This window comes from Aquila chrysaetos, chromosome 13, assembly GCF_900496995.4.
Source record: "Aquila chrysaetos chrysaetos chromosome 13, bAquChr1.4, whole genome shotgun sequence".
Classification (NCBI taxonomy): domain Eukaryota; kingdom Metazoa; phylum Chordata; class Aves; order Accipitriformes; family Accipitridae; genus Aquila; species Aquila chrysaetos.
This window is the reverse complement of record NC_044016.1, coordinates 35,903,231-35,926,837: the sequence shown is the minus strand read 5'-3', so window position 1 is coordinate 35,926,837 and position 23,607 is coordinate 35,903,231. Positions and strand designations below refer to the sequence as shown.

At 49.3% G+C, this 23,607-nt stretch overlaps 1 protein-coding gene across 2 annotated transcripts in view; it reads right to left on the bottom strand.

Annotated features, from left to right (window-relative positions):
* ZMAT4 (zinc finger matrin-type 4) overlaps positions 1-23,607 on the bottom strand; it is a 69,206-nt gene that overhangs the window by 20,426 nt on the left and 25,173 nt on the right. Inside the window, exons 3-4 of one of the 2 annotated variants that reach the window (XM_030034708.2) lie at positions 14,343-14,432; positions 5,996-6,152 (exon numbers count right to left, since the gene is read on the bottom strand). In XM_030034708.2, the coding sequence (XP_029890568.1) occupies positions 5,996-6,152; positions 14,343-14,432 (247 nt within the window). The remainder of the gene's footprint in view (positions 1-5,995; positions 6,153-14,342; positions 14,433-23,607) is intronic. The other variant, XM_030034709.2, reaches the window with a different exon arrangement.

Here is a 23,607-nt window from a genome sequence, read left to right as displayed (position 1 = left end):
TGCTCCGAGCCCACCACCATGCCTGGCTCCCCTCGACCCCGTGGGCTGCAGCCCCCACAGCGGAGACCCCCGGGCGGCATCGCACGGGTGCTCCCGCGTGGCAGGGATTTCCTCTCAGCGTTCACAATACAAAATATTTTCTTGTAAAGCCACGTTCCTCAGGTTCCGTTTACAACTACCACCAGTCCTAAGGTGTGCTGAACCCAGCCTGGCAGTTAATGAAAACATCCTGTGTCTTCCAAATCCTCCTTAAGAGAAATAGATGAAGGTTGACTTCTGCACAAATGTGGATTTATCATTTTGATATGCGCTACATAACTACTACAGAACAGAAAATATCATCTTTTCCTGAGCAGCGACATGAAAATTAATAATAAACACTCACAAAACGTCAAATGTTAAAAATGTTTCTCCATCTAAAACACAAACATAAAAGCTGCTAGTTTGACTATTTCAAGTATTTCAAAATGCTAAATAGCTCATGACAGTCTGCCTTACGTTCCCTTTTGCTGTGGGAGGGAAGTGAGAAAGTCTTACTTTGCTGCAAGAAGCAAAATATAAAGTTAGAAACACTTTAACACTCTGGCAATGAACTAATGTTTGACTTATTTCTTGCATGCAAAGCTTTTTATTCATAGCTGTATTTAAAGGGCACCCAACTTCTTATCATTGCCACTCTCCAGGAACCGAGCATGAGAATGCTTAAGTAACTGAGCCACAACAGCAGGGCACTAGAGAAATTCCGTTTTCTTCAGAAGACAAATCTGGGGCCGAGGTAGACTCCAGCTGCCGCCGGACAGATCCTGGCACCCAAACCTGAAAGCCATTTGCTCTGTCCCCTTCGGCACATCTGAAACGCAAACCCCACGCTAGGAACTAGAGAACGAGGAGGTAAAAAAGCCAAGGTAACTTTTGCTGCCGACAGAATCACGCCTTTATTCCTCACCCCGAGCGCAGGGGATGCTGGTGCTGGCATCTCCCCGGCAGCAGCCGGCGCACACCAGCCCCAGCACCTCCCGACGCCATGACTCACGTCGGCACCGCGGCACTGCCGGTGCTCAGGGGCCAATTTCCACCTTCCTGAAACGATGCCTGCAGGTACCCACGCTTTGATCAATGAAGGCAGCAGCTATTTCCCCCCACAATTCTTTGGTTTAGAACTCATGCTGATGACTGGATGCAAGCTGACAGAAGATGTTGGAAATGACTAGAGAAATTCATCGGCAATAGCGGTGACATAAAGCCTCTGAGGGCTACAACCTTGTACGGAAGGAGCAAGAGAAAAGATCACAAATACTTCACTGTAGTGATGAGACATTGCTCTCCGATCGTGAAAAACCCGACTGTTAAGACACTTCTCCCTCTCCTGAAAGCACCAGCAGAGAGATGAGAGATCTGTATTTCATTAAGATGATACAATGGAAAGGGAAGGTGTAACTCCATAAGGGGACTGAGAATAGATGTCACTTTCTACAAGATTGGCGAGACAGAGAACCCAGAATATCAAGCGGCGGTCTGTTCGGAAGCAGATGTGTCCACAGGCAGCTGTAAAGCAGATCTGAGCCCTCCCGAAGGCAGGTGACGGGGTGCTGCAGCTTAAGGTGATCAGAAAGCGCATCTGAATTATCTGGTAGGAATGGGGGGGAACAGAACTGTCAGGGCACAGAGTAGGATGTACGCTCGTGTCTTGCACCGCTTTATATACTACACAGAGCACAGGTTCCTCAGAGCTTAGGATTGATGTAACCTCCACGGCGACAAGAGGGAAGTCTGTTCTTTACCAATTCAGCAGAGTTGAGATAAACATTTCACCTTGCGGCGTGCAACTCATTGGGAAGCCCCTGAGCTGCTCTCAGGTACAATATTAAGCAGCGCTCTGGCACTACGCTGCTTGCAGGGAAGAACGCTCAGCACTCAGACACACGTTGGATGTCAGCACCAGAGGACATATCTGCAGAAATCCTTCCCTCTGCCGCTTTCTGGCTGGAAACGGATGCGAGTCCAGGATGAAGCCACAGGGCGCTGCATTTGGAGAGGAGCTGCTCTGCAGAGGGGAAGCCTCAGGGAATTTCTGGCGACCGTCAGTGGCTCCAGGTCCCACGGCAGCCCTGCAGCACAGCGTGTTCAGAGCCGCTGCCTCCAGGAACCATGGCCAGGATCAGAATTCCCGTTGCAGGCATTTTTCAAATTTTTCACCTTTGCTGAGAGTATTACGTATTTTTCGATGCCTTTTTTTTTTTTTTTTACCTTTACTGGAAAACGCTGCTCTTCCAACAGCTCAAGAATTCTCCTTAAATTTCCCCTGCAGTTTCGACTGCGTTCATTAGTCTTCATTTTGTCCCCTAAATTCATTTTGTTACTGTGCAATTTAAAGAGATGCTACGCTCCACAGAGGCAACTGTACGTCTGTGTGAATGAAATGACTCCTGTGAAGACAGTTGTGCAAAGAATTTCACAAATTCTTTCCTCCCTTTACACACAGACGCCCTAATTAAGCAAATGGTCAACACAGAATTTCACAAAAATTTAGGGCAGCAGAATGAATTTTTGTGCAAGGCTGGAAATGAGACATTGAAATCTGGAGGTTATTACCTATTTTTACTTGCCTATTGCCACTAAAATACCTTTTCAGATTAACCCTGTTTAATCTCAGCCATAATAAGAGCACTTGGGGAACTCTGAAAACATTTTAAGCTTTTTTTTTTTAATTAAAAGATTATGAGGGTTCAAATATTTGTATAGAGTCTTTCTCACTTTTTTTGATCACACATGAAAGTTAAAAAATACTTTCCTCTTAAGAGCTTAAGGAAACGGCAAATAAAACATTCAATCCATTTAACCATCTGAAGGATTACCGTGTTATGATCAGAACAGCAGCTTGATCTCTTTTAAAAATGCGGACCCTTTAGACTGCAAGCATGAGCTCGTGCCTCCCAAATCGCCAGCACCAGCTCCTCGGTCATTGGGCTCAACTTCCAGGTCTCCGGAACATCAGCAGTGACACGCTGGTGATTATCAATACCTCTTAACTGCTGCAAGTTAGCAGCTTACTTCCGAGCAGATAAATCTTATATTAAATGTTAATTATCTCCCTTATGAAAATCAAAGGGAAAACAAACCACGACTCATCCCAGCACAAGGTGATGTGGAACGCGCCACGTCCCTGTCCCGCAGCTCCCGCAGTGTCAGAGGGGGCTCCGGGACTGAACGTGCCCAACAGCCCTTTAATTCCAGAGCGCCGGAGCAAAGAACAGCTCCACCACCAGCACTTCCAACCTCCATCGCCGGGGTCTCAAAGCTGACGCTGAAACGCTGACAGACCTTCTGGCAATCGGGGCTTTAAGGACGATGCACAAGAGCCTCTGGAGTGCCTTTCCGTGGAGCTGGGGAAGAAAAATGGCTCGATAATAAATTCTCCTACTGAAAACAGCACAGCTCCTGCTCAAACCCGGCACAGCCACCTGCAGCCCCGCAGCCGGGCCACGCTGTTGTCACAGACACGTGTGAAGCCCCCGAGGCTTCGTGTGAAGGTCCCCGAGGACCCTCCTCCTCCTCCCCAGGAGCACCCAGCACGCTCAGGGCTGTGCGTGGTCAGCTCCCAGGACTCCTGTGCTCAGGAGTCTCTGAAGCTCTGTCCGAGAGACTAAATGCCCCCCGGTGCCAGCCGTGAAGGACTGGGACAAATATCCAGTGGAAAAAATGCTGAGCGACTGTGTAGGAAGCCCAGAAAAATGCTGCGTCCAAAGGGCACATTTCTGACAACTACTGGAGAGCAAGGAGGTGCTTATTAATGTATTCCTGCAGCTCAGCTTCATCTTCCAGATCAAGTGTCTGGAAGAGCTGGTGAGTCCTTGAGTTACTCTTTCCTAGTGATTATGACAGCTGAAGAGCCCATTACTCTCGGAGCATGCGGCGCAGCTCACTTAGAGCCTTTGCGAGGCTGATCCAGATGATTAAAAAATTAGACGAGAACACGATGCAAAGTTGCAGCTCTTGGGAAGCCCTGCCTTGTCAGGGCCCTACAGCCTCTGTACGCGCGGGCAGCGCGGCAGGGCTGGTCGCTGCACGGTCTTGCACAGATCCCATGGTAAGTCAGCCTCGGCACCGCTTCAGAGAGGTCTCTAACAAAGGAGAGGGTTCTCATCTGGTTCTCGTCTACCTATTGCCAGTCCACGTGCGTCTCCAATTCCATTTCCAACAGAAACGTTGGTTCACCAGAGACCGAGATCTCCACCGGCACCTGCCGCGCCAAGATCAATTCTCTCCTGCCATCGGTCGAGAACCACTGCCCACAGTTTGTCCGTCTGCCTTCGCAGGGCTCCAGCTCCGCAGGCAGACCCTGGGATCCCGGCTGCTCCCTCGGACCTGCCCAAGGAGCACCAGACCCACGGGGTCTTACCCGCAATGATGGTCCTGGAGGTGGAATCAGAAACTCTTTCCCTGCTGGTGGGTGAATCTGAATCATCGACTTACGTGGGAATGGGTCCATGCGCTATTCCCTGAAATCCAGCACCCCTGCGACCCTCAGAAACTCGCCGGGATTTAACCAGAAATACGGGGTTTTGTGGCAGGTCCTTTAGTGCCAGAGGAGAAACTGCTGGAAGGCTGCACACAAGGGACGGGGTTCTGAGCACTAATACAAGCACTGGACAATTAAATACCATAAACGAGTACGCTACTTCTCTCGGTGCCCTTGTAATTATTTGCCAGCTGCAGAGAACGGCCTGAGGAGTCCTAAAGTGAGTCAGCTGCAAATTATCAAGTTAGTTTATGTTAGATCCATCCTCCCAGCTCGCTGCGGGGATGGTCAGGAGCTGCCAGCACCCTCTGCCCCCCTGTACCCTCGCCTCCTGCGGGATTCACACCTGGTACCCAAAGCACCGGGCAGTTTTCAGATGCACCTCAGCGACTCGTGAACTCTGCTGCACCTTCACTTAACGAGCCTTCTGAGAGCACACTTGTTAGTTAAAACAAGTAAGCCACCATCTAAAGCGATTCCCCATGTTCCCTCAGGCAAAGCAGATAATGTTTCCCAAGCCAATCCTGGTAAAGGACAAATGATATTCTATGCACCAACATCTACAGTCTGTAAAGTTGAAAAAGCAACAAAAACACACACAGAGCCAACCCCCCCTTATTTAATCATACCTAGGATTTATGCACATCGTGTTAGGCAGGATGTAAAATGCACAGCCAAATTTATATTCTGTTCCGAAGGAAGGGCCACTGGTAGCAATACTGAAATACATCTGTCCGCAGGACCACAGCCCAGTTATCTTGCCTGGTTAGCATGAAGAATACTTTGTTCGAGTATCCTCTGGCCTGACAACCACAGAGGAAGTTTTGTTTCACAGTATAATAGCGGTTTGCAGGGACTTTATGGTTAAGCAAACAATAAGATGGTTAAATTATCCGATTGCAATGTTTGACTTTTTAAATGTGAAAGTTAATAAGCTTGCATTATTGGAATCACTGTGGAGGAAAGCATGAATCCCCATCTGGGCAAAAATCAAAAGACAATCGATCCAACAGTTTTTAAAGACCAGATTTTCCTCTAAGGTAAAAGCAAATGATATTCTGTTCTGTACAGTAACACGAAAGGTTTATTAAACATATTAGCTAAGCTGTCGAATAACTTCTGATAATTAAAGCGAGGCTTGGCTGTTCGTGCCCAGAGGAGATATTGCCTTCCACGGAGCAAAACATTTCAGAAGCATGGAGCCAGAGATAGGACTCTCGTACAAAGGCCAGTCCTGGCTGATAAACCACTAATCTATGTGAACAAAGCAGGCAATAATGAGCATCAGCAATTTTTAAAGGTTGTTATGACAGCAACACAAATGAATAGCTGCTTCTGCCGGCCTCCATCACTCAGCTATCCATTTTTTGCCGCGCAGGCACCGAGCCGGCGCCTCGGCCGTGCCGCCTCGGCACAGCGAGCCCGCTCCGCCCCGCGCCGGACCCTCCTGCTCCGGCTCGCTGCCTCTGGACCTACCTGTGGCCTTTAATGCTGGTTGTTCACCTAGCAACAGTTTTAACCTTTTGGCATGGATTTTCCCTTGGTAATGCGATTCGGCCACCACTGCTGAGGTAAAGGACATGTTACATAGTGTGCAGCATTTGTTCTTATCCACTGAGTCACCATCACTGCCCTGGGTGGAGACAAAAACACAGACAAAAAAAGAGGTGTATAAGCCCACCAAGCACGGTCAGGGAGAAAGAAGAGAGAGGAATCCAGGTTGTTATGCCAAGGCCATGGTTTCCAAGGGGTTTCCCTTCCTTGTCTCCCCCAGACTCGCTCCTGCCTGGTCCCAGCCCTGCTCAACCTGCGGATGCCTCTGACCCCCGGGCGGTCCCGACACCCCAGCACCTCCGCTCCCGTTCGCACGCTGGGAGCCCATCCAGTTGCTTCGTGTTCCCCACAGCCGTGAGGTTCACCCATCACGTCCACCAGCCTGCCTTCCTTTAGTCTTTATTCCTATTCTCTGGCTGAGGGAGCCATACAAATCTGGTGCTTTCCCTGCCATCAGACACTTGCGCTTCCTCCTGCCACACTTCTGTAAGAGACCCCAAAGCAGCCGGGGGGGACGGGACTCGGGTGCGCATCCCTCTCACCAAGTGGGAGAAGCAAATAAACCAGCGGGACTCGTGCAGGTCCCCCAAACAGGATCGCGCACCAGCCCCGGATGCCTCCTGCTCCTCTGCCTTTGCTCTGCTGTTCTTGAGCCCTGGGGGGAGACCCCCTTATCGCCCTCCTCATGCAGAAACCGAGACTGAGATCAGCCGGAGGGGCAGGGAGCCCTGGCTGCACCCCAAGTGTCTGCTACACCGGGCAGGAGCTCCACGAGGTGCCTGGCCGTACTGGGCTGCCCATCTGCTGCCCCTTGCAGAAGAACCAGGCTCATACCTCACAATAATTTACTACCAGCTACTAACAAAATAAACCTGAAGGCAAGAGCAGCCTCATGGCACGTACTACAGACAGGAAAAACCGCTTGCTGTAGGGTTTGCACAAAAGGAAAAAAGAACAAAACACCTAAAAACCACATTGGCGTCCTGCTCCTTTCCTAGAGATGGATTTTGAGCTCTCTGCCAGATGAGAAAAGGCAATCATAAAAGTCCAAGACGCTTTGCACCCAACAGTAAAAAACACATCCCAGAAACTGATGTTGCCTAAAGCAAACTCAGGGCTGCAGCCTGTAGCCCTGTTTGAGGATCTGCGCAACGAAAGACCCCGGCGCAAAGGGGATACCCCCTTGCAAGCTCCTAGGTGTCAGAGGTGTCAGCTAAGAGGTGACTGGAAATTTTAAGAAGTTATGAACATCACCATTCAGTGTTTCAGTACCAGCAAGAGGCTCTCAAGGCTGCGGCGATACAAGTAGGGGCCATCCTTCACAGTCACTAATGGCCGCACCTTTATTTTTACAAGTAAACCCTGATTTAATAAGAATATTGTCTCCGACCTTCATTACGGTTGTTCTTGTAAGAATAAAAACCAGCATGCCTCTGCCCAGCTATGTGGCTGAGCTTAGACCTTCTACTCGAAGCAAACCCGGTGAGGAGGAGCGGTGGTAGCTCCAGGCTGCCTTGATCCCACTGCGGCAGGAGCCGTGTCGCCGCCTGTGCCGCCGTACATCCCGGATCCTGCGGCAGCTCCCGGCACTGCCCCGTGTCTCACCCAGGTGCCCGTTGCCCCGAGGGGACACCGAGCATCCCAGTATTACCCCCCAGTGCATCCCGGTACCCGGGCCGGGGGCATCACCGCTCCCCAGGCACAGACACGTCTGCTGGGATTTCTCCCCGCTCCGACGGGGGGTTCGGCCGCTGCGCTGGGGATGGTGGAGGCTGAGCGGAGGCACGGAGACATCCCTGCCCGGCCGGGAGGAGCTGAGCAGCCAGGGAAGGCTTGGGAGAAGAGCTCACAAACAGCCCCTGGGCTGAACGTCTGTCAGCAAAACATAACTGCTGCTGCCAGCAAGTGTTTACGAACAAATAGCTTCCACAGATACAAGGGTACAAACAACGAACAAGCAGGGGAAAAAGCACGTTTGCACCATTAGTCACAATTAATTATTCAATCCATTCCGCAAAGGAAATGAGAATCACATTTAGGGCCATATATAAGCGGTCTCGCTTTTCCAAAGATCTCAGTATGTTGTGTTGGCCACTGAACGCAATTTATAAATGATCTCTTTTGAAAAAATACTCCTCTGTGCAGAGGAAGACCTTTCCAAAGCCGGGAAATGACCTGCTGCGTGCAGGTAGTTAGCATCCCGGCTCATTCCCTGGACAAGATGGTCAGATCTGGCCCCGGTGTGACAGCAAAACTCCCTCCAGCGACAAGCCATCTGGAGAGTCGTGCGCTCTTTTTTTTTTTTTTTTTTTTTTTAAAAAAAAAGCATTTCAACTGCTGGTATACAGTCAAACCAGAAAATAGCCTGCTTTAGACACTGCAACCTTCATTTCACACCAAGCTGTAAATGCACTCTGCGGTTCATCCCCGTGCAAAGATTCGGGCACCCACGGGGGCACACGACCGGGCTCGTCCCGGCTGCCCCTGTGGGACTGCGCCCCTGGGCACACAAAGCACGTTGCCCAGCTGGAAACGATGGCACTGCTCAAGGGACAGCGGGGGCCAAGGGAAAGTCAGATGGCATCCAAAAGCCAGTTCCCTTTTGCAATTGTCATGCTCGTACTCGGGCACAGAACGAAGGGCCCAGCTCTTCAACTTCCCCAGCTCAACAAACGGGTGAAACAGCTCCAGCACCAGCACCCATCCCTGCCGTCCTCCCACCGAAGCCCGGCCCCAGCCCGGGCTGACGCGGCCGCAGCCACCAGCCAGACGCTTCCAGCACACGGCAGGCTCCTCCGGCAGCACCCGACCCCGCGGCGACGCGGTGCCCTCGGAGCACCGGGTACACCAGCACGGCAAAGCCCTGGAGATGCCCCCCACCCTCCGGGCAGCTGTGGGGCAAGAGAAGGGCTCTGCAATACTTGGGAGAGCGAACCCACCACACAGTCGACACCCAACCCGCTATTTAAGGTCACTTTCTCCCCCCAGATAAGCACAATTAGAAAAAGGACCGATTTTCATCACTTTGTTGTTGTTGTTAACTACAAATCAACTTAAACCTTAGGGAGAAATCTCAAGAGGTGGTAAGTACTGTTCTGAGTGTAATTTGCACTTCTTTTAAATAGGTTTCTCTCAAGATATTTTATGTCTTCAAAGGGAAATCACTTGAAAGTTAAGAGCAGAGTAAAAAATTCCCAGACTCTATTGATCATCAGTGGTGGTAACATATAAAGAGCCTCCAACAGAGCTCGTCTGAAAAGCTGATACACTTCGGTGTTTATGCACCAGGGTCTCTTCTGCCTGGTTGGCTCTTCAGTGACATTTTTTCCTTTACAATCTACTTCCACAGATAGACTGCAGTTAAGAAAAGAAAAAAACATAAAAAATTTAGACCCCCTCAGACACCTCATTTAGAGCCCAAGGTCCCATTTACACCGACCCACAGTTCACTGCGCAGCTTATCCGAGTTCACCCAAGTCTCTGGGCGAGCGCCTGGATGGGGATTTGGCCACCAGACTGGCGCTCGCCTGCAGGAGAGGGGTGTCCCCAATTTCTTTGTCAGTCTGAGAGTCCCAGCATCTGCACAAAACGCAGCAGACCTGCGCTTTCTAACAGCCAGCCATTTTTCATACACTACATGCTGTTCCTCAATGCAGGATGGAGGAGATGTTTGGGCTCAAGTGTTATTAAGCATTTACCCAAGTCTGCAGCATTCGTCAGCAGAATTGTTTCCCTTCCCTTCTCCAGCACCCAACCTCCCTGCACAGAGCCGCCCCGGCGCTCAAGGCTGGATCCAGCCCTGAAGGGTAATTATGCCTTCTCATTTGTCAGCGGCTGTTTTACCTGTAACCAGATGGGCTGGGGGGAATCCGAGCCGGGTGTCTTTTGTCACCCGTTGAATGACACCGTGTTGACAGGATTGTGCAGCCAGGTGGTAAAATAACATCGCTTGTCGATCAGGATGCCCGGGCGAGCGCTGCCAGGTGAGCCCAGCCTGAGCCGGGGCACAGGGCTCGGCCAAGCTGCAGCCCACTCGGGGCAGACACCCGCTCTCCGGGGATGCTCTGCACCCACGCGTGCACACATCCATCTCTCCTCGCCTCTTCCCTTGCTCCCGCGCCCAGCTCAGTCTAAAGCAGCAGCAGTAAATAGGCACTAACATCTCAATTTAGTTTCCATAAAACCCACACAAGCAACTCTCTAACCCCGTGCTGCATAAAGCCAGCCAATGCGCAAAGAATATTTCTACCATTTGTTTTTGTGATCTTCTCCAGGCAATCCGTTCTCGCTAACCTTTGCAGGGATGCAGCACTGACAGGGGCGAATGGCCTCGCATAAACTGAAGCACAACGAAACACGCCACGGGCTCGGAGATAAAGCGTCCGTTTCCCAATGCTGACATCACTCATCTTCCCCCCACTCCGTAGCGGTGCCGAGCCAGCCTAATTTATAGGCCTTCTTTTTGTAATATTATAAACTTCAAAGCAAGTCTTGTACATCCAGCAGAATTAACTTCGGTTATTCAGATGCCTGTTAACAAGCTGCTAAAAGGCATAATCCTCACACAGGACCAGGCAGTTGTAGTCCTTTGCTGGATGTTCCTTAAGCAATACTCGGGAAAAGGAAGGATTTTTATTCCACAGATACAATCTGCTGTCTTCATTTCCTAGGTTTTACTAAGAAGAAAAGATTATACAAACCCTTGAAATATAGCAATATAAACCATAGCACTCAAGGCACTGCAAATTATCTTTTAAATTTGAGTTAATTTTCTATGCATGAAGGTGTTGTTGCTAAAGAGCTATTTTCTGTAACGCTCTGTATAAAATTTAGACCACTTCCATTTTGGAGCCTGTTCTTGTGGTACGAGCAAAGAGCAAGTACCAGTTTGCAGCTCTCTAAATCTGAAACGCTCCTTGAGTCTCGGAGCATCTTAGGACGTATACGTTCTCCAAAGAAAAGGCAGCCCTAAGTTTAGCAAGGGGTGTGTTGGATGCGCGGTAAGCCCGCGTCCCACGGTCCCCGCTCTGGCAGCTTGTCGAGAACGGGGCTGACTCCTCAGCCGGAGACCCCGGCTTCCACCGCCCAGCTGTGGCTCAGTGGGCATTCAAACCCGTGCAGAACAAAGCCCGGGAGAAGAGGGGAGGACCGGCACGCAGAACACACGTGGGGCACGCCACGGAGCCGCCAGCGGGCTCTGCCCCACGGCCGGGATGGGGCATCCCAGCCAGGGCAGAGAGCCCGTCACAGCAACAGCAGCTCTCGGCCAGTCCCAGCCTTCTGCCGGAGAGTAAATTCAAGTCTTCCATCACTAATTTCTTTCATTGAAACCAATACCTGACCTTTTGGTTGAAAACCTCTGATCGGGTACAAAACACACAGTAAGAACGTTGGCCCTAAAACCAGACATTTCATCTTAGTTTCAGTGTAATCGCTGAAGATTTAGATTATAGCATGCAGTAAAATTTGCATCGGAAGCTATAAAAACTGTGGTTTCCTTGCTGATCGGGAACTGAAGCCGAGCCTCCCAAGGCAGCCGCCGGCACCGTTTGTGCGTCAGAGAGGCACAGCTCTTGGCTTAACCACCTCCAGCGCCGCCCTGCAGGACACGCATTACCCTCAGCAACAAAATCTAATCTCCTGCTATCTTCCCTCAAACAATTTATCCTTGCTGTTATGACCCCTTTCTTTTTTAAGGAAGGTGATGCTGGTTAAAGCAATTTACTATCTTCTAGTATGAATAGGACTAGAAAGAATTTAAAGGCTTTTCTCCCATCTCAGAAAAATGTGTTTCACAGCACATTAGAAATTTTCATCATGTTTGTCTTGATCATAAATAGGGGTCCTATTTTTTAAAGGTAGTGAGAAAAGGCTGATTAAAACTGCTTCACCAATCTAGGACTTGAGGATGTGACTCTGAATTTCAGCGGGGCCCTGACACAGGCTGCAACCTTCTCAGATTACTTTCAGCTGAAATGTTAAGCGGAAATTTAAAATGAAAGGTCAACAGTCCCTCAGTACACCAAAGACATGAGGTTTTTCCCCTCCCCCACAAAAAATTAAAACAATAATGAGCAGCCCAACAACTGAGTCGTTATCCAGTGCAAGACTAATCGTATAAGCCTCCTACTTCTTACTATGAAAGGATAATGGGTGTTTTGGGAATGCAGAGTATTTTTATAGTCCTCAAACAACAGCAAACACTACCCTTCGTCTCACCGAAAGGTCAGGTAGCAAATGCTGTTTCTAAGCCTATTGCATTGAGTATCTACAGCTGCAGCAGCTTCTCCTTCCTACTGCCAGTTGGAAGAAAGACAAGGTGTTTAGTTTTCTGGTCAAAAGGACACAAATCAAATGGCATACAGTCATGTAACAGTGCAGGTTTTGATGAAAAAAAGGCTAATACTCCCTTTTTAGTTGCAGATGCTTCTACACAGAAATTTAATTGGTTTTCACGGATTGTTTCTAATACTCGATAAAGTCGGTGTGTCACGGCTTGACTAACACTGCTGGATACCTGAATCGGGCAATGCAGCTGCACTCCGTACGTGGCAATGATGTAATCATGCAGCATTAGAGATGTCCTAAATATTTCTGTTCGCTTTAAATGCAAAGGCTTGGATCATATCTGATCAGCAACAGGCCTACTTTGAGCTGTAAATTTTGGCAGATTTTCCCTGCTTTATTTTTATAACATAAATAATTTTCAAATTTAGGTCTTGCACAGCCTGTCATTCACCTAGTGCCTAAGGACTTGTTAATTCATCCCCCACTAAGGGCTGCCCTTGGCACAACCAAGCATCAGCAAACACAGAATTACATTACTTCTCACTGTTGCTTTTCACAAAAGAAACGGCAAGTAGTTCAGCTTTGACTTATTTGAGGTCTGTTTGGCTGCCTGTCCACCATATCCTCATGCTAAGGTGTACATGCAGCTATGTGGTTTCTTGTTAGATGTAATGTAGCTCATTAGACGACCGCGTTCCAAGTCTATATGTGCATGTCCACTGTACCTTTCACACTCTATAATTAATAACTCAATAAAAATACTGTGAGATTCTGTTGTTAAGGGGTAGATTGCATCTGCAATTACCCTGTGTGCAACATAAAAGTTCCACTAAAATTTTAATTACTGTGTGAAGGAGCTTTCAGATTCCTTTGGCAAAACTCGCACACTTCTCCCTTTAATTAGAAGATGCCTCACTAAGTATTGATAGCATTAAGCCACAGCCACACTCCCATAGATCTGAAATAGTTTGGATGCTATCTGCTGGGAACCTCATCAACAGCTCTCACACCAGCCCCAGAATATGGGAAAGAGCTGAATGAATAATTCACTGTGAATCAGTCCCTTATAAATTTAGTCTCCTTTTATTGCCTGACAAACGGCTGCAAGCTGGTCCAATTCCCTCACGTTCATTTGTTTATTCGAATGCAACTGAGGAACCCGATTGCCGTTTTTTAAAACTGCAGACTGACCACAATCCTTTGTGAGGAGCCTTTCGGATCCAGCACTCCATTTTCATCAACTCTCAGAAAAAAAATCAGGTCAGAAGACACCTCTGGAGATGACTCTGCTCTCCGGTGACCTCTCCGCTCATCCCGGGGGCTCTCCGGGGGTTTTCAGCCACAACGTGCCGATGACACCGTGGGCATCCCCTGACCTCCCACAGTCCGTACGACAGCTCCATACCCCGGGTGTCGATAAAACAGCTCCGTACGCGGCATCGCTGCGCCGCGCCGCTCCCCAGATGCTGGCCAGGCTGTAAGTCCTGCCCTCTGCCCAGCGCCCCTGGCCCTTGGGAACGAAGTCGCATACTGAAAGTTGGGTGAACGTGTCTGGAAGCGACCCGAGTGCTGCTTCAAGCAGAGCAACCCCAAAGCCCCCGCCAGAGCCACCGCAGAGCAGCGTTCACTACGATCCCAACCGCCCGAAGGCACAAGCCTCCGGCAGCCCTTGCCCCGGCTTACCCGCAAAAAACTAGCCATTGCGCTTCAACTGAATAAATGCCGGATATTTGCTATCGGCCTATTTTTTTTCCTATGAAAGAACATTCAAATAACTAAAAATGCAATTACTGTTGCTGATGCACGTAATATTTCTCGTACGGTTTATTGAAAATTATTTCCAGTTACTTAGCATTTCAGCTAATCTAAATGTTACCTCTGGGTACCTGATCATCTGCGGCTGTAACAGAAAAAAACGTTGTAGCAGAGAGTCAATGATTCACAAGGCAGCTGAGTAAACAGGGACTTAAATTATACCCACGTTTTCTGACCGGAGCTTTTTAGCTGGGCAGCCTCCATCTATGGGATGAAGCATATAATAGAGGCGAACTTTGCTGGCATGTTTCCGACTCTGGAGAAAAAAAAAAAAAAAAGAAAAGAAAAAGCAAGAAATGAAGTTACAAAAAGCAAGAGCCTCTATTGCTGTGCACACAACATCAGTCTGCAACAAGATTTCACATCCCCTTGATATATGAATCCAGTATGGGAGGAGAAAAGGGGGAAAGACCCAGGTGAGGAACATTTGCATTTCACGGAGGTTTCACAGAGCTCTCCACCGAGATGAAACGAACTGTGGAACGATTATGACACCTGCCATTAGCAGGAGAAATGGTCCACCCTCACCGCTTGCTGCTAAGTCCTGCTGTCTGCAGCCCCTTGAAGATACAGTGGGAATAAAGGCGGCGAGAGAAGAGCAACATTTGTTATCAGGCCATTTCCGTAGCAGGAGAGATTGAAAAGATCAGTGTTATTTAGCTTTAGGGGGAGACAGGCTGGCATCATGAGGGATCAGATGCGCACAGGAACAGAAATCCACAGTTCCTACACTTACAGAAGAATAAAATATACAAGGGGCATAAAACCTCACTCTCTAGGAAATACGCCCACTGATACCTGCCAAAGGTTTGAAAGAAATTTCTCCCACGGGTAAATTATCAGATAATTGTGTATTATGAAATCTAATGTTTTCCTCGTACGCAGCTGATGCTGGCCCTGCCAAGAGGGGATAAGGACTACATGGACCCCGAGCCTGAGCCCCTCCTCCTCTCTTGAGCATTTCTAAGGGGAGTTGAACAGTAAAACCTTCCAGACGGCTGTGAAAACAGGAGGGTTTGTGCTGCGGGTTAAGCAGTGCCAGGAGAGGAAAGCCCAGGCTCGACCTGACGTTTGCTGCTGCAGAAACCAGCCCCAAGAGCCCGGGCACCGCTCCGAGGCAGTTCTGCTTTCCCGAGCCCTGCCCAGCGTCACCCTCCACCACCACAGCGGACGGACGCAGACTGCGCTTTCCAGCATCAGCCGTGGTCACCGGTCCCAAAACCTTCGTACCGAATTCCAGTAAGCAGCCTCCGTTCAGCCAGAGGGCTGGCTTCCCGCAGCAAAGCCGACCAGGTACTTCTTGTACTTTCTCCTGAGAAAGGCACCCAGCCAAACGTTATTTATACCGCAGGAAAGTTTTCAGGGGACCTGTATTTTTGTAGAGGTATCGGGAAGAGCTGAGGGATGCCTGGAGGAGACTCTTCCCCCGAGGGACACACCAGGCGGGGAGGGCAGGTTTCACACTGCCTTCGGGCAGGATACCAGCAGGTGAGGATACGGAGAGACTAGAGATGTCCTGGTCACGCCAGCATCAACAGACAAAGCAATCCTTGTGATGTGCAAAACATAAAGGAAGATTTAAAAGCTTCTCCAGCAGGAGCACAGGCGTAAACCTTCAGAACACTAACTTACAGCCAGCTCTTGTCTTCCAGTAGATGTAAGGGGGGGGGGGAAAGCCTGCAACTACTAAATACCTGCATCCAGAGCCCCGACATGCACGGCAGCTATTATTATGCAAATGTTTTCTCTGAATCTCCATTTCTGGTTGCCTCACAGAGCAACGCACCATAATATTATAATTTCAGATCACAGATTTGCAATTTTAAAATATTAAATTATCATTAGCATGTTCTGGAACATTCCTTTTCCTGTGGTGTGAACTTGGAGCTAAATTTGCAGAGAACTATATTTGTATGCATAAATGTGACTATGCAATAATTTTTTTTAATGAAGCAAATCAGTCAAGATAAATAATGTCAAATATCTTTCCCTAACTCGTCTTCCTGCATGCATTTAGAAAATGGGACCTGCTGTAGTCAGAGCTAAGCACAGGAAACCCCAAAAGCTTCAGCTATCAGTGATCAGCAGTCCAGACAGCGATGACGTAATTAAGAAATGACAAAATAAATGTTCGAAATGCAAAGGACAGATAGGCGAAGTCAGTCTCAGAGTTTGGCGGCGCTCCTGCTTTCTGCCTGAAGGGATGCTCGGCCTGTTTCACCTCGTGGAGGTTTGCACGCCGGGCAGAACGCCGGGAGGCAGGCGACGGCTTGGCCCCTTCGCACAGGGCAGGGGACAGGACAAGCCACCGCGGTCCCTCGCACCTACGGGTGGAGGAGAGTCAAACACACCGTAAAGGCGATGCGGCCAGAGCTTTTCAGCTGAATTCCTTTACTGAACGCTTACACCCCTCGGAGCAGCCAGCCAGCCTCAAATCATCCTTCCCACAGTCACGAGGCTCTTCCCTCGGGTGAGTTAATCCAGCACTTCAGGATGCCTACTCGCGCAGAACCATAGCCTGCCGAATTTAGAGGTTAAAAAGTTTGTGGGTTTTTTTGTTGGTTTTTTGTAAGATGAAAAGGCAAGATTTTAACAGTAATCATTTTTAGTGTTCTTTTCTGTGGCACTCAGCTGCGTCGTAAATGATGTCCAAATGTCAGCATTAAAAGGCAGCGAAGTTTCAGCCTTCTGTAAAACACCTCTCACCTTTATTTATGCATTTGTTTGGATTTATGAATCCTAAGGTAAGGAAATAACTTATGTTTGGCATAATTTAAAACTACATGGCTCCTTATGCAGCCTTATTATCCTACGGTTATAAAAGCGGAGCTTAAAATCATCCCTGGCCTTTGCAAGTACGTAGCGAGCATCTCATTCCCTCTCAGGGAGCGGAGGTAGCACAGCCCATTTGTCACCCATTTTATCTCTGGTGTTTTCTACATTTACATGTGTATTTATCATCCTAACACCACGGCAAGAGCAAAGCGATTATTCTTAGCGTGCCGCTCGCAAACAGCCCTGCGGGTTATCTTTTCCCCTCCACAAAGCAACTTGAAAATCTGCAGCTCTGAGGCGCGAGAAGGGCAAGTGCCAGGGAGGGGGTGGCACAGCCCCCCGCCACGCCGGAGGGACCCGCCGCGCTCCTGAGCTCCGGCCAGGCTCTGCCGTCCCGTTCAGAGGTCCCACGTGTCCGAAGGAGCTCTGGAGGACACGGCAGCGGGAGGACACCCGAAAGCAGCGGGGACACGGCAGCGAGTCCGGCTCGAGCATCGCTGCTTCCCAACCGGCCGCCCAGCCCAGGCAGAGCGGGTCCGTGCGAGTTGTCCTCGCAGCGGGGGCTGGCTTGGCCAGCCGAGCATCCGCTAGCAACCGTCATCCGAGTTATTACAGCTACACCGGGCAAGAGGGCCAAAGGAAGAACCACGTACAGGAGTCGGGAAACCGGGATAAAGGGGGAGCAGCGGGCATCCAGCTCCCATTCTGATCCATTTCACCACATGTACAAGCCTTAGAAAAGACAAAACCTTGACACGTCTGTCAATCCACGGTCTGGAACAAGAACACTGCCTTTGGAGATACCTGCCTGTTCATCAACAGCCACCACAATTTTAGCTTGGGGTGCGCTAGGAGAGTATTTCTGTGCCTGTGAATATTTGTTTCGTAGCTCTACAGAGTGTTAGGCCAAAGGCATTTTCACTCGAATTCTCTGTCTCTAGTGTCTGGAAACAACTCCTTTAGAAGGCAAGAATTCTAACTTAATACTGTATGCTTTAAAAACAACCATCCCTATGCAGGGAGGAGGGGAAAGCTTAGAAAGAGCCTGTTTTCACATAGCAACTGAGACTTCTCTTACGTGCTATTGTAAGAAGGCTCATCAATAAAAAGAAATAAATGGATCATTTCTGTCTACATCAAACCTATTTTAATACAGACTATTGTGGCAGAGGCAGCAGAGTCCCGGCAATTCAACCCTAAAACACAAAAGGGCAAAGCAGAGCTAAATTGTGCTATGAAACGCAATTTGATTTTGCATAAATCGAGTTTTGCAACACACTTCTGCCCAGAGCGAGCAGCAGCGTGGCGAGAGGAGACAATTATGTCTCTGTGGGAGCAGCGGCAGCTGGCAGGACCCTGGGAGCCACGGACGAGCTGGTTTCAGACGCAGCAGCCCCGCTCACCCTGACCTGTGGAGGGTTTGCTCGCTGCCGTCATAACTTCACAGCTTCTCCGTAAATTTACCAACGGCGGCAACGTCCCGGGGGAGGACTGAGGCACGTCTCCCTCTACAAGGTCACAAGTCCCCAGTGGAGGCTTTAGCCCGGGGTTTGCTGGGCTGCACAGACCCTCAGAGATCCCTCCGTACCCCGCAGTCCGCCCGGGGGACGCGGGCAGCCCTCCCGTCAGCCGGAGCTCTGCAGCCTGCACCGGCCCTGGGATCCGCTCCCACTTTGCACCGCTGATTTAAGCTGACCTGACAGTCTAAAACATTTCACCATCTTGCGAGGGATTTCTTCCCGTACCCCCAACCCCCTCGCCAGGTTCAAATCAACCGTTTCTGCCGCTTTCCTCACGCTGCGCTTGCATCTGATCTAATTTCTTTATTCCCCATAGCTCCCTTTATCATCTGCTTGTTCACTCCTCTGCTGGCAGCACCATGTTTTCGGTCGGTCTGCCTTTCCTCTCTTGCTCTCCTTCCTCTGTGCCCCGTTCTCCAGCCAAAGACCAGAGACCCACCGCACCGGGGGACACGCGCCCGCGCCGAGCACAGGCAGCGACACGCGGGTGGGAGACGAAGAAAGGAACTGTCATGGCAGCCTGAATGGCTGTGGCTTCTCTTAGTTTGTAATAAATTCTTTTTCAGAAGCCTGTTGGTTGGATTTTAATCCTTTTAGCGCGTACTGTGTTGATTTTTTTGTATGCTGGCAGTTTCTTAATTAAATTGCCATGAAACATGCAGTCATATGATTACACCAACTTTATTATCTGTATTGGCCCTACTTGTAATCTCATCAAAAGAGATAAAGTTATTTTGGCTAGACCCAGTTCTCTAAACCTCATGCAGAATACCAATTACATTGTCCTCGTGAAGCTGCGTACTCGAGTCCCTTTCCAGAGCCTGCTTTGCTCAGGAGCCATGCCAAGCTGGGAGGGCTCCGCTCCCTATGCCGGTCCCCCGGTGCTGCCGTGCCTGGCTCCACACTCGCCTTCCTCCTGGAAATTTCCTCCACTTTCCAAGTCCCATGGAGGATCAGGGGTGACGACGCAGAGCGCGTGGCCAGCTCTTTTCAAGCACTTGCTTGCAAATTACCGGACCTGCTGACTCAAAAACCAACATTCTAGATTTCATAATCGCTGCCTAACAAAGTTCCAAATTTCTGCTGGAACAGGACCAATTTATTCCTCATTCTGTGATATAACAACATCCTCTGCTTTTTTTTAAAATAGAGGACAGAAGTATTTTCAGCAAACGCCTTCCCTTTTTTGCCTCTTCTACCCACACGACCAGCAAACACTATTGTCGAGATCCCCGTTGTTTGCCGCAGAGACAAACTCCCGTCTGTTATTCCAGACGCTGCTGGGTGCCAATGTCCTTTTTCTCCCTTTGTAATTTTTGCAAAGCCTCATTTATAATTTATGGTCATTTCTATTCACTTCCCCTTTTTCGTCTGTGAGTTAATTTTTTAAAAAGCGTCTACTCATGCTCGTGACTTTCCGGGCACACAGATACGTGCCCGTAATTCCCAACTGCACACAGCTGAATTTTCATCCCCATGAAACCGGCTTCTTCAAAGCAACAGGTAGACATGTTACTGGTTTGGACATTGATTTGCTTACATGCCAAGGCAATTACTGGTGATCTATTCAGCCAAGCAACCACTAGCTCACTTCATTTTCTCTAAATTTGTGAGCGTTTCTCCCTGCTCCCTAAGCCGACTCTGAGCGCGGATCCCCTCACCGGGGTCACCGACAGCCTCACAGGAGCATTTCACAGGCCCCAGCAGCTTCTCCCAAATCTTGAGCACTGCAATTTTAAAAATGCAAAAACAAGACGTCAGAAGCTCCAAGTAAAACAAACAGCAGCGACCTGCTGAGGGCCTGCCGCATCTCCTGCTCTGCAATCGGATGGGGTCAAAGCATCCAGTCCAAGCCTGACAACTTTAGTTATAATTATATAATATATTATGTTGTTACTTCAGTCACCTTCATAAGAGAAAAGTCTCACCCGCTAAATCCTTCTGTGTGGCGTGAGCTCAGAGCTCCCGTGGCCGCATGAAATGCGTTTCCTCCGTGAGAGTTCACAAACACCCTTTCCCGTCCACCTCCCTCCTGCTGCGCTTGAAATACTAAAGCTGCAAAGAGCTGGAGAGGGCTCAGGCAGCCAGCCCAGGAGGCCCTCGAGAGAAGGGTTTCTAAACCGCGCTTGTTCAAGGGAAGACAAAATGCTGCCTTTGGTTTTTTTCCCCCTTGGTGCAGTCCCCATCGCACAGATAAACCAGGTGGATGGCACCGGTACCCTGCGTGGATGGGTACCACGGGTACCTCCTCAGATCATCTCCCACGGCCGGAGTACCACCCCGGGACCCAGCCCTGCTCCCTCACAACTGCCGATCCAGATGGATCCAGGCTCGGCTCTGCGACTCCTGGTGTGACAGATACCTGCAGACCTCCAGAACAGCAAGGCAGGAATTTTCTGTCTTAGGAATCACCGTTCCAGCTAAGATCTTTAACTTTACCGCTTCCTATATTGATTTTGATTGTAGTCAAAGTATCTCTTGTCCTAAACATTGCTGTGTACCCTGCCAGGAGGAAAATAAAACTCTCTTTACAGCCTGTTGCCAGAGCAGCGTAGCACAAGCAGCAGGGCTCAGCACCCGGCTCGCAGGCTGGTACCCCACGGACCTGCCTCCCAGCACCCGGGATCATCCCGGGATCGCCCGCAGGCTTCTGTTCCTCCCCAAAAGCGCTGGAAGTCCCTTCTCATCTCGCCTCCTCACATTTCTTCTGCAGGTGGATCTTACACTTAGACTAAGGCAACCATGAATTTACTTCTCCATTGGTGTTTAGGGTTTTTTTTCAAGGCAGCGCACCTCCCCATGAACATGCCAAGGGAAAGGGGATGCAGGGGATGGAGCGAGCGGGGTGGGAACCTCCAAAATGTGCTTCGCAAGGCAAGCTAAACCTTGCTGTTTGCCCGTAGCCAACTGATGTCAAGCAGCTGCAGCTCAGGTTTCTCAGCTCGGGCCGCTCTGCTGTTGGGTACCGATGCTCGAGGTGTGGATGAACTTCACTGCTGGTACAGAACTACCATCCTGGTATCGAGTGGGAAACAGAAGAGTTAACACAAACATAACATCTCCTCCGCACACAAGCACCCAGCACCGGCTCTGCAGAACAGCACGCACCAGCAGCGCTGCTGTTGTTCCCATTCTATCTTTACGAGTCTGAAACAAATCACTTTTAAAGTGCATCAGTGCCAGTCACTTCTGAGAGCCCGCTCAGCCCCGGCGCAGAGCGTGGGCGGGTTTTGTCACAACACACGACGATAACTAAAGACTCTGCTTTCAAACACCTGAAACCCAAATCCTAACAAGGATTGTGAGTTTAAAATATTAAAGAAAAGCAAGAGTGAATACCTGGAACGAAGAGGTGCCCTCCTGTGCATCGGGAGCAGAAAGGGGCTGCCACAGGAAAACGAGAGCTGCAGGGACTTCTCCTGGGGACACCTTGGCCAGGGCAGGTCTGTCTTGGGTAACAGAGCAACGTTTCGTTCCACGTAGGCTTAATGTGACATCCCTTTTGCCTCCCCATTAATGCTAACCCCAGGGTCTCAACCCCAGGGTCTCATCCCCAGTGCATTTTACTACTGCTGTGAAAGTACCTTTTTGAACTTCAGCTATTTTTAGCCTAAATGGGACTCTGCACAGAGGTACCTTGGAAGGGAGCTGTATGATAGGGCTTTATCTGCTCTGCTGTTGCTGCTATTTAGCGATAGATTTTGACACTAGGAGTGCATTAAAAATAATGTTTAGCCATTAACGTTGACAACAGAGTAGTAACACGGAGCCTTGTAAAGTACCATTTAATCTACATCGGTTTCCTGAAGCACACTGCGATCCAGCAGCTAATGCTGCCCTGGTGAGTCTATACTTACTGTAGGCAGAAAAGGGAAGAGGCAGCATGAGCACCTCGCTGTAAAACACTGACATCCGTGTATCTCTTTCCTATACAATGTGTGGCCGCATTTACCTCAACGTATTTTAATTGCTGCTGTTAACATGACATAACTGGGTACCAAGGCAAACTGCAGAAGGTCTATGTGTGCACATACAAAAAACAGAACAGTACCTTCATCATCTTTGCGACTGAACCACAAAAAAGAGTTCTTTAGCCCGATTTTTCTTCTCCTCAAGCCAAGGTTCTCCTACCAAACACCAGCACAACCTGCAGAATAACAGTAATGTTTGAGCAGCCACTAAAAACCATACAGCACGCGTGGACCACGGCAGAGCAGATTCTCAGCAGTTGTGGGGAGGGACATAGGAACAACAGGTAGGACATCCCCTCCTCCTTCATCCTCTGAAGTATTTACAGGTTACTGCCACTTGGCAAGTAAGCAGCAGCAGTGGCCGAAGATACGAGAGACAGCATTGCTAGCAAACGTTGCATTCCCTTCAATAATACACAACTAACATCAGCAGACTCCCTGACACACGAGAGCCCTGTGTAGTCTTTATTTCCAGCTGAAGCACGTCCTTTCCATTCCTCCGTCCTGGAAATGCCTGCAGCATCTCATGTGGGGAGCTAACAGCAGACACAGAACATTCCAGCTCCTTGTGTTCTAGCGCAGCATTTATTTTGTTAAATAGAGTATGTGCTCTTCCACTGCATTAATATTTCAGACACAGGATTGCCTTTCTGAGCACACACATCTTGATCCTTAAGGCGCTAATGTGCCAATAGTAAACAATGTTTATTATTCCTTCAGACAAGCCATCATTTTATGCAGTTTCCCAGAGAAGGATGGCCCAACTGGAAGCAGATTAACCCGAGCACCACTCCAGCCCCGCGCAGACAAGGAGTATTGATGAGGCTGTCGATACAGCTCGCCCGCTTCGCTCGGGAGATGGTGTCTGAAATTCCAAAGAGCACTCGGCTCCGGAGATGAGCCAAAGGGCACGGCACTTTATTTGTTCTCCCCAGTTTCCTCTGCATTTGAATTTTAATACACTTTGCCTCTGCCCTCCCCCTGCCATTCAGGCTTCACTGCAAGCATTTAAGCATCATTCCTTCATCTCACGACATGAGCCAACATTCACACGACACCTTCCTGGGCTTCTCTTCCCACAGACCCAGCGTATTTCTTAATTTTAAATGAAAAAGCAAAGCACCATCTGAACACCTGAAGCAATAAAGATTACAATGGAGAAAAG